The 10517-nt window shown below is 41.7% G+C and overlaps 1 protein-coding gene across 5 annotated transcripts in view; it reads right to left on the bottom strand.

Annotated features, from left to right (window-relative positions):
• Positions 1-486: 486 nt before the first annotated feature.
• The window catches only part of LOC142585246 (uncharacterized), a 45746-nt gene continuing 35715 nt past the window's right edge, over positions 487-10517 (bottom strand). For 3 of the 5 annotated variants that reach the window (XM_075695843.1, XM_075695842.1, XM_075695847.1), the window contains exons 8-11: positions 6104-6173; positions 5939-6010; positions 2563-2719; positions 487-742 (exon numbers count right to left, since the gene is read on the bottom strand). In XM_075695843.1, the coding sequence (XP_075551958.1) occupies positions 711-742; positions 2563-2719; positions 5939-6010; positions 6104-6173 (331 nt within the window). In that variant the 3' untranslated portion in view covers positions 487-710. The remainder of the gene's footprint in view (positions 743-2562; positions 2720-5938; positions 6011-6103; positions 6174-10517) is intronic. The other 2 variants (XM_075695844.1, XM_075695845.1) reach the window with 2 other exon arrangements.

Below are 10517 nucleotides of genomic sequence, written 5' to 3'. Positions count from 1 at the left end.
CCTTTTAGCATCAAGACGTCTAATTTTGCAATTCTGCTTATTTCATAAATTGTACTATAATTTTCCTGACCTTCGTTTCTCCCTTTTATTTCCACCCGTGCGCTCATCACATCGTCTATTCAAGTCTAAGTATCCAACACCTTCATGGTTATACAAATGCTTTCAACAAATCCTTCCTTCCCGTTGCAATAGAACAATGGAACTCGCTTCCGGAATCCATTGTTGTAGTGTGAAACCCTTCGAAATTTTGAATCCTTCGAGTGGTCCCCACAGCTCTTCGGGTCTATATACTCTTGCAGAAGCAAACATTTCAGTGGGTGTTTCTTGATATGGAAAACTAGAAACAAAGAACTTGGGGAGGGAAGTGCTCATAGCGCATAAGATACATTAGTGTCGTATTCAGATTTTTGACAAAACACCACTTGATTAGGTAAAATAATCTACAATAGAACATGTCACTAACCAATATGAAAAGACAAAACGAAGTTTCGGAAATTGTGCAGATGCTTTATTCAACGGCACCCTTTGACAACAAGGAAACTGTATTGTAGCGCTAGTTGTATTAACTCAGACTTGAACCAGAACTGATCAAGGGTACAAAGGCACCATTGACGAACAAGTGATTCATGCAGGTCCCAAAACATCAAGTTTTGTTTTTTGACATTGCCTATAGCTGGTAAGCAGTTCTGTTGGTGATACACCGTATATTATTATTTTCTTCTCACAGTAAATGGCTCTGGTGCTGGAAAGAGAAATACGCAATGCTTCAAATGGACAAAAGGCATTCGGCAAAGCGAAGATGGTCACATCTGTGCAAATGAAATGTATGATGCTATACCCTGGCTGACATAAAATCACAAGTTTAAATCAATCTCACTTTTTATTTGAATACGTCGAACTGTATATATTTCAGTGTTCATTTACTCCCATATTTTGTTTCACCATATTATATATACTTACGAAATGTGCTTCAGTGTATCATATTCACAACGTATACGGCATATGCAGTGCTTGCACATCGTATTATTCAGCGCATTATTCAATGGCACTTATGAAAGTGATGGCTGTGCTTTGGAAAACCATACCAGGACAAGCACTTTGAAGTGACATTTAATTAATGTAGCTGGCATGAAGATGAAATTTCATAATGCTGCTTCCTGAATGATTCCAGTAACAGCATCATTCTATTTTACAAATCAATGAATTCCACCGAGATGGATGCGACATAGAATGCAGGGTTGGGTCTCCTGCACCATTTTTGTACAAACGCAAATTCCTGCACCAAACTGCGCTAAACATAGAAAACTGACTGAAATTGCACCAAGCTGTGCCAGAACGGCTTCGACATGTCTTATCCGGCAATTGGCCACAAACAATGAGTGGATTCGTTCACCAAAAAAGAGTTGCAGCTGTTCACATTTGGCTGACTGCGCAAGGGCGCCTACTGCACAGTTTCTTGTAACTTTTGTGCTTACAATACTGGACTATTTGGTGCTTGCAGCAAGTGGTTGTTGCGTGCAGGGCTGCTTCTGGCTATTGTAGCTGCTGTCGGAACGGCCAGGGCTGCTGTATTTAGAGTGTGCTACAATATTGTTGAGTAGGCGGAGCGGTTGCAAAATGGTTGCAAAATAAAAAGTATGCTGAGGGCACTGCGAGTGAACTAGATAATATGGAGGTGCGCACTGCAGCGCGTTCAGCGGGCAAGTGTCTCTGTCCCCAGGGCCAGTATAACGTAACGCTATTCCAATCTATTCCTATGCCGATATGTCTGAGGCCTGAGCCATTTTGACCTATCAGGAAATAATGGCGGATTTGGAATACGAACAGATTGGAACAGTTTTACGCTATACCAGCCCAGGGACGATTGCGGCTCTCTGGGTCGGCAAGTGACGTATAGTAACCCAGAAATTATGTTACGACGTCTACTCATACCGCATAATACTCGTACGAGTCCAGAACGCATACCACATACCGGACCGCATAATTTGAGAACATTTTCTGCTATTATCGTAAGTGCTGGTGCAAGAATAGAGTATACAGTTTCATCACAGTTCCACGAATGTTTTTGGCTTCACAGGTAAGCATATGCCGTTTTACCGCTCGACCCACTCTTCCATATTCTAGAACGTTATAGCTACAAAGTGCGCTTCTACTACTTTTTTCAACTACTTTTACTACTGTGTTTTATCATGTTTTCGAAGTGCGCTGCCATATGCCACCATTCAATTATTACACCAAAATTCATATTTGCCTCCTCCAAACAGCTTCAAAATTAAATTTTATCTGCTCCAAATTGCTACAAAATGGAACCATACTAGCTCCAAAAATTGCTCCGAAATTACTTTGGGCAGGCCCACCCCTGAGAATGCAGCTCCAACACAGTCAGCAAAGACAATGTGAGCAAGCAAATGAAGCTCAGTGGTGCATACTTGTAAACACTCATTCGAAACCAACAACTTTTAAAACCTCAATGCAATTGCTGTGATCTGAATGGCAGAAGTAGATATTTGGCATAACTTAATAACTTGCACTCAAGCAATATTCAGTGTGTGGTGTTCTGACCAGAAACATGGCATGAAATCTCAGCTTCAGTTTGCGATGAGTGCACTGTAACTGGTCTACAAGAAATTTGCACTGATGCAGTTGTACCATCTGTTGCGCTGGTAAAAACATGCGGCTCAACCAGAGACCTGGAATCAAGTATAACCAACGTTCCAACCTGAAAGGGGCAAGAAAAGACAGTAATGTCCTTGATGCTTGACATAATTATATAAGTAATGTGGTTTAATTAAAAAAAAGTAATAGATGGACACAATAAAAGAAAGAAAAACAGTAAAACAGGCATGGACGAACACTACTACCAACTGTTTATTCATAAGCCACTCACCGATATATGTACATTTGCATCGTAAAAAGATTAGCACAAGCAAATGATGGCCTGGGTAGAGGAATCGCGGAATGTGGCACTCTTGTTTCCCAGCATGCCGATAACGAGAAAAACAACCGCTTTGAAACATGAAACATGGATTGTGCTGGCAACTCTTTGTTACCTGCATACTCGGGAACAAGAGTGCTGCATGTCGTTATTTCCCTGCTCTGGTCATCAGTCATGGAAGCTTCGCAGATACAGATAAAGGCATTCTTTGATAAAAAATGCCTCCAAGGTTAACTGAGACATACAGCTTTTGCTGCTACTTAGAACCTGTCTACTGAAGTCGTGGTTCCCAACCACATGCAGTAATGTGCGCAACCAAATGTGCGTACTTTATGTTCTTTACTTTTTTTGAGCATGCTCCCCGAGACAGTCATTAACGCATAGTTTTTTCTGGCCAATACAAGCTTTCCCACATGACATGAGGATGAGCAAACAACTCTGATGAAGCATTTTACAATGGGACACTCGTGTCTTGTTTAGCATCCCCATTCGCTTTGAGGTGTTCCTATCCCAATATGAACTTGCTACGCTGCTAGGTGTTGGCAGTGTCACTGAGAACACAATGTTAAAAACTCACTAAATGTTCCTACAGTGAAAGCACTCACCAACATTACACACAATATGCGATCCCAGCCCGCAGCAGTTATTGAAGCACTATTCAAACAATAATTGAAGACAAAGCTAGTTTTATTCAAGAGCCTTAGAAAACAGTGGTCGAGAACAGCGGTAAATGACAGTGCTAAAATGTTCAAACTAATATTTTGATCCTTGTCTGAAATATTGAAGTTGTTCATGAAGTCATCATTACATATTCAAATACCTGTGCACCCGGTATTATAACAGGTTTTGAGAAATTACAAAATTTATTTGAATTTCTTTTGTGGAGCAAAGCGACAACAATCGTTCCATAATCTGTCAGTCAGTGTTTTCAATAGACAATTACTGATTGTTCTAAATGAATTTAAAAAGTTGCTTTGAATCAAAAGTCTACATTCTATGTGATTGAAGACTGAGTCAGGATCATGAAGTCAGAGCTGTGCAACTAACAATGCCACTCAGAACAAAGTATTTGTGGGATGGAAGAAGCTACAGACAGTGAAATGATTGCTAAAGCAGGAGTGTTTGGCAACATGCTCGATTTAATTGACGGAAGCAAGAAAAGCTAATGGGGAGGTTTCTGGTAGACATATATTTGTGTTGCTTTGTGGGAAGCCAGCCAATGGTGAAGCTGATGGTGAACAGAGATTTGCATGGCAAACAGAAGACTATGCATGAAGAAGCAGAACTGCTCTTATAGTTAAAGTGTATCCTGGAAGAGGAAATACACCAAGAGAAAATAAATGTGACACTGATGCTGACATTGGCAAAAGACCAGAGTTGAAGATGGGGTAGCTAGACTTGCATTGGAGCTATCTGGGGGACAGTTGCTGCCCTAAGAGGCTTATAGCCTCGCAAGAATGAAACAAGAATGAACTAACTTATTAGATGAAACACAGCAGCTCATAATACATTACTCCTGCAACATGCACATGTGCATACACAGTTTGTAATGCGAGATTACTTCAAACAGTAAATAACTGCAATCTCAAGGCACACAATCAAAACCAAAATTTATGCATCATCATATACATTCTAAATGGGCCGCTTTGTGATGGCATAAAGTAATAAAAGAGTGGCTAGCACACAGGTTGTCACATTTTATTATTCTAAGCGCCTTGGCTATTTTGCAAGTTACCATACTTTTCCGTATACAACTAGCATCCTCATATGGCTCGCATTTTCATTTGCAACATCTTGATAAGAAAAAAAAACAACGTGCACAAAACTTGCAGAAATAACTGAACACAACAACACTAAAATCATTACAAAAGCAGCCTCATGGAAGCATGACTCTTCCATGCCATGTCTTTGGCAAGTGGCTCTATTCCCTGCCTCTTCAGTTACGCTGATAGTGTTTTGTTATGCTGTAAAAGACTGCCATTGAGCGCAGCTCCTGTGATCCGAATTCTTGTTCGTCAGCACCGCATGCATTATTCGCCAACTGCTCACACAGTGAAAATGCAAAATGGCGATCCGAAGAAAAGAAGGAGAATGGGCGACCATGAGAGAGAGGACAGGAAGTGGGGTACCCTAGGAAATAAAGCTTTAGATGGCAGAGAACTCTGCCTTGAGGTGTGGCTTCACGGCATGAGCGTGCACACTGCCGTGAAGTCACACCTCAAGGCAGAATTTGCGTATAACCTGCACCCTGACTTTGCTGTATAATTTTTCAAATTATTGGTCCTGGTTATACGCGCAAGAATACAGTACTCTTTTCCCGAGTTTGTAAGTGATCTTTGTGTCTTCTGAAATTAGAAAGCACCCACAACCCGAGACCAAACTGTGTGAAACCCAAGGATAAGCAAACATAACAGATCATTAAGAGGGTGTGCACGCACACTTTTCCCTATACATTGTCGCAATTGTGGGCACATTTTGGAAGAGACAATCACTTACAAATGCAGGAAAAGGGTAACTTGTGAAACAGTTAACGCTTTTAGAAGAAGTGCTTTTTCTAATCAGGAAATGGCTTATTTGGAAGGTGGATGACACTGCATGAATTTCGATATTCCATGCCATCAGATTGCAACTTTTAGTTCTGGTTGCAGGATCGACATTGTGGCACATATAAGCTGCTGTAAGGCATTCAATAAAGTTAGCATAGGTAACAAGCATGTGTGCTATGTTCTCTTCGTTCCTTCCTGTTGTAAGTCGTGCTGTTGCAACATGAATTCTTACCGACTTGCCCAATTTGCAATCACAATAAGTAAAAAAAGACAGAAAGATCCTATAACAATGCTATATAAGGTTGAATCCACATAATCTTGGGAATGACTTCAGCTGTGGTAAAAATGGCCCTAGCTTGGCTTGGGAGTCCTCATTTGACCATGCTGCTTGGACACTACATATCATGCTAATGGATCAAATAAATCTACACATGTACACTTAAGAGCACATGCTCACCTCACATGCTGTCATAGTGTTGTGGTGTAGCAGTTGCAATTTCTTTGACTGCATGGCTGCCCCTGTTGGTGGCTGAGTGCAGTGAGAAAAGAACAGGACATTTTTGACATCCTGTTCAAGCGAGCAATGAATTATGCAGACAAACACGTGCCTGAAGATTCATACCTGCTTGCATTCACCTTGTCCCTCATCCGTGGATGGATTGCCAGAACAACTTGCTTGCTTCTTCTTGACCCTTCAAGCAGATATATAAGTGAGAATTCAACATATATTAAAGGTATACACAGATATAAGATAGATATATACAGGAAAGCTTGGCAGGTTAATGGGGAGTTAAAGTGAACAGCATTCCTTGGCTATATTTTATGTTTTCATCATTAGAGTTTTTCTGCCGAGGGCACGCTCCCTTGCACAACTGAGTTGTGGTACTATAGCTCTTTGAGCCGCACCTGCTCTATCATGACATCTTTGTGGCGCCTGAATGTTGAGATACTGTGCTCAGCGGTGGAGCTGTGTCATGGTTTTTCGCCACCTGAGCTGATGGTTGCGAGGCATCTTTATCGCTCAAGTCCGCTGTGCATCTCTTATTGAGATGTGCTAGTCCAGTGGGATCTTGATAAACGAAAATCACTTAAACGGAACTGTTTCTTAACCCTTTGAGGGTCGATTTTTTTTGCCATATGTGAGCACCCAGGGTTGATTTTTTTATTGCAGATTCCAATTCTTCCTAGGGACTTATTTTGGAAAAACTGTACCGTAATTTTTCTAGGGTGACCGTAAAGTGAGAAAAAGATAATTTGCATTGGTATATATGTACTCTTCATTCATGAATAACAACAATAAAAAAGGAAATAAACGTATAAGAATTAAAAATTTTATGCATTGTTATACACATAGTTCAAGGCTTTGAAAATGCGCACACGACAATATTTCGCAACTTTCACCTGTTCCTGCTCTTACACTAATATTTACGTCCATAGCATAATCAAACTGCGTAGGTGCGCACACTCAAGAAAATTGTGTGGTTGTGTGCCCATCAAAAAAGCGAAATGTGTGATGAACTTCTGCTAATCTTCATCTTATCGCTAACCAGAGGCAATTAGTTTTAGCGAGTGTCAAAAAAATAAAGCAACGGAAACTCATGCACGGTGGCATCCTCCCTATGCTCACCCGCACAGCAGAACCTTGGAATGTTAAGAAATGCCGCACAAACTATGGCAAACAAATGTTGCAGCATACCTTACCGACACTTCTGAACCATTTGTACTGCTACGAGAATATTGATTTATCTAATATTTCTCTGAAAGAATTGCCCCAAATGTTCGTGTAGTTTTGTACTGTACAAGTACAATGTACTGCGTACTGAACGTGCATGTCTCATTCTCTGTACCGAACGTACGTCTTTTTTTTTGTTTTTTTGTTTTTCTCCTCACGTTTTGTTTGTTGTTGTACTCCGCCGCCGTCAATGCTGCACTGTAAGAGGAAGCCAGGACCTCTCAAACTGTCTATACAGCTTTTTCCCTGGCTGTCCTCGCAACACCAGTTGCGGAAATAAACCTTCAAACCTTCAAACCCTTGTCAGCACTAAACGAGCGACAAATAAGCGGTAGCCCTTTGAATGATTAGTAATGAGATAGCCATCGGTTTTGCTAGTGAAAGAAGCCGAAACCGCCCGCGGAACAAAACCCAAACCGCCACCCGCACGCGCGCCAATGCGCGAGCGGTAGTATATAGGCACGCGGGAGCAAAGTAGATCTAAAACAAACCATGCAACCAAAACCGAGAGAGGGAGGCATGCGAAAAAAATTCCCTGTATTCCCACATAGTCTTAGCACATGACAGAAAAGAAAAAGTTAGGAAATTGGCGCGCTATTTAAACGTACAGACGACGCCGTAAATATATGGCATCGACTATTTTTGGACTTGTTCGCGGTGCTGTATATTTAAGTCATTGACCCTCAAAGGGTTAACAGAACACCATCCTCATGGCTGGAAATTGTATTTAGCTTTGTCTCTCGGTAAATAGAACTCCTGATAAACAGAACCAATTTCACTGGTCCCTTGAGGTTCCGTTTAAAAAGAGTCCACTGTACTTCGTATTGCTGATTCACCACAGCTTTGCTTTGATCGGCTTGCATAGTGCATGCATTTTGGATTATCTTGAGCCAATGGCTGAAGAAGCATCTGGCCTCAGTGAAGTGAATGAGCAGAAAAGAAAGGGAAAGTGCACAGCTGTTGTAACGCCATTGTTGTCATGCTGTCATCATACTGTCATGATTTCATTGTCGTCATGCCATCTTGGTCATGATGCCATCATTATTACATCCTCTCCATCATCGTCACATTGTTGTTGCTGTGCTGTTGTCATCACCGTCACTATATCATGCCACGTACAAAACATGTCGATGATAATTTGCCCTTCCATCATCAAACATCATTAGCGATGTCAGCAGCATACTTTAGCAGTATTGCTAGTGTGTCCATTTGATTTCTGTGGTCTGCATAAGGTACTTGCTTACTTTGACAATCATCTTTGATGGTTTCTGCAAAATTTTTTCCCTGGTTCACTACCGTCAAGTTTGGTAGTACTAGTAGGGCTATGCCAAAAAGGGAGCAAGGAAAATTTAAACACACATGACAACATTACACCTAATGTTAAGGAATAAAAAAAAGCAGATTGGGTGAGGGAACAAACGCGAGTTAATGGCATCTTAGTTGAAATCAAGAAAAAGAAATGGGGGCATGGGCAGGACACGTAATGAGGAGGGAAGATAACCGATGGTTATTAAGGGTTACGGACTGGATTCCAAGGGAAGGGAAGCGTAGCAGGGGGCGGCAGGAAGTTAGGTGAGCAGATGCGATTAAGAAGTTTGCAGGGACAACATGGCCACAATTAGTACATGACCGGGGTAGTTGGAGAAGTATGGGAGAGGCCTTTGCCCTGCAGTGGGCGTAACCAGGCTGATGATGATGATGATGAAGATGATAGCATTACAAGCACATTTAAGGCATCTGCACAGTTCAATTGTTACCGACAACTAATGCAGGGCTCTGGTGGCCTTGTATGTATTTGGCATGCCCCTGTGGCCATCTGGGTCATGGTAGTGCTGCTGTGCCACTCGTCCGAGCTGGCACAGGATGATCGTTTCGAAGCTTTCGTTAGGGTCTTCCTTGCTTGGCACATATTTCAACAAAGCTCTGTCAGCATCAAGCACATAACTCTGGGGCTCATCTGAAGCTGTACCAGCTGCCCTACAGTCTGTGCCTACCGTCGTGCCAGCGGTTTACAGGCGCCCTGCTGAGTGCTCTCTCAGGGTCTGTCTCTTCGCCGACACTGACAACCAGGTTTTGACAGTGAGCATCGCCCTGTTGAGCCTTTATGAGCTCCTCTTTGCTGAATTCAATCTCAAGGGCCGGTCTCACTCCACTGAGATGAACACGTTGTGCTACTCTGTCCTTGTCAAGCCACACTTTCAAGCTATGGCACAAGAAATAAAATGCCAGAACCTAGCTCAGGTGTGGTGGCCAAGCTGCAGCAATCTGCTCACACAGTGTAGGGGAAGTTGCCCAGGCAAACCTGAAACTCAAACCCTCAAACCACTCTAGACAATATGCATTCCTGGGGACAACAGTGTGAGAAAGAAGGCACCTAGAGATTGCCATACATGTACAATGTATCGCATTTTATAGTTTCTTTTTTCTCTTATCAAAGCAGTGACTTGAGAATTTGAGGACATTTCATTTGTAACTTTCAAGCTTCAAATAAATTATTAAAATGCGGAATAATAGAGAATGCACAATAATATCTTCGGTAAGGAAGCAGAGTGTTCCCAAGAAATTGCACATGTCTACATTTTGACAGGATCTGCCCTACATTTTTTTTTTTGAGGTGCTGCTGGTTGTTGCTTAAACCACTCACTGGCATGCATTTTATAGTTTTCAAGCCCTGCCTGAATTAGCGACTGATTCTGAGAACACCCGTCAGGTGATGTAAGATGGAGTGAAATGAGTGAAGAACTTGTTCTTGCTGCAGTTGGTACTTAACTGAACAACACGTTTACCACTACAAGAACAAACAGAAAGGAATGAAAATGATCACTAGTGTTATTACCAGTGTCATCATTTATGTTCTCTGTGTTTCATATTTGCAGCAGTAACATGTCATTTAAAAATGAGTGAACTGACAGCTACCATAAATATTTGAATTTAGGCTGGGCTTGATACTGGGCCGACTGCCAAAATTTGGAAAGTAAAAAAAAAAAGACCTTCTCTGAATGTAAGCATAATGAAAAGAAGCATTTTACTGTAAAAAGAGCATGAAACATAGTCGAGATTTCGCACTTTTGGAATGCCTGCAATATCACATGAGCCGAAACTTTATCCCATGCAGCCGCAACCCAGTTCACTACCTACGCAAAGTAGACATGTCGAAGGCATGCCAATGTAGAAAGGCATCTGAACTTGTTCCGGGTGACATCTAGAATGTTTGCAATGTCCTTCACCTGTATGATCACCGTCATTATAGACATTCCTGCTTGTCTTCCGAGTCCTGATTAGATCAGCAAATATATTGTTACGT

This window comes from Dermacentor variabilis, chromosome 6 (assembly GCF_050947875.1).
Source record: "Dermacentor variabilis isolate Ectoservices chromosome 6, ASM5094787v1, whole genome shotgun sequence".
Taxonomy (NCBI): Eukaryota; Metazoa; Arthropoda; class Arachnida; order Ixodida; family Ixodidae; genus Dermacentor; species Dermacentor variabilis.
Note: the sequence above shows the minus strand (reverse complement) of the source record. Positions and strands in the feature narration are given on the sequence as shown.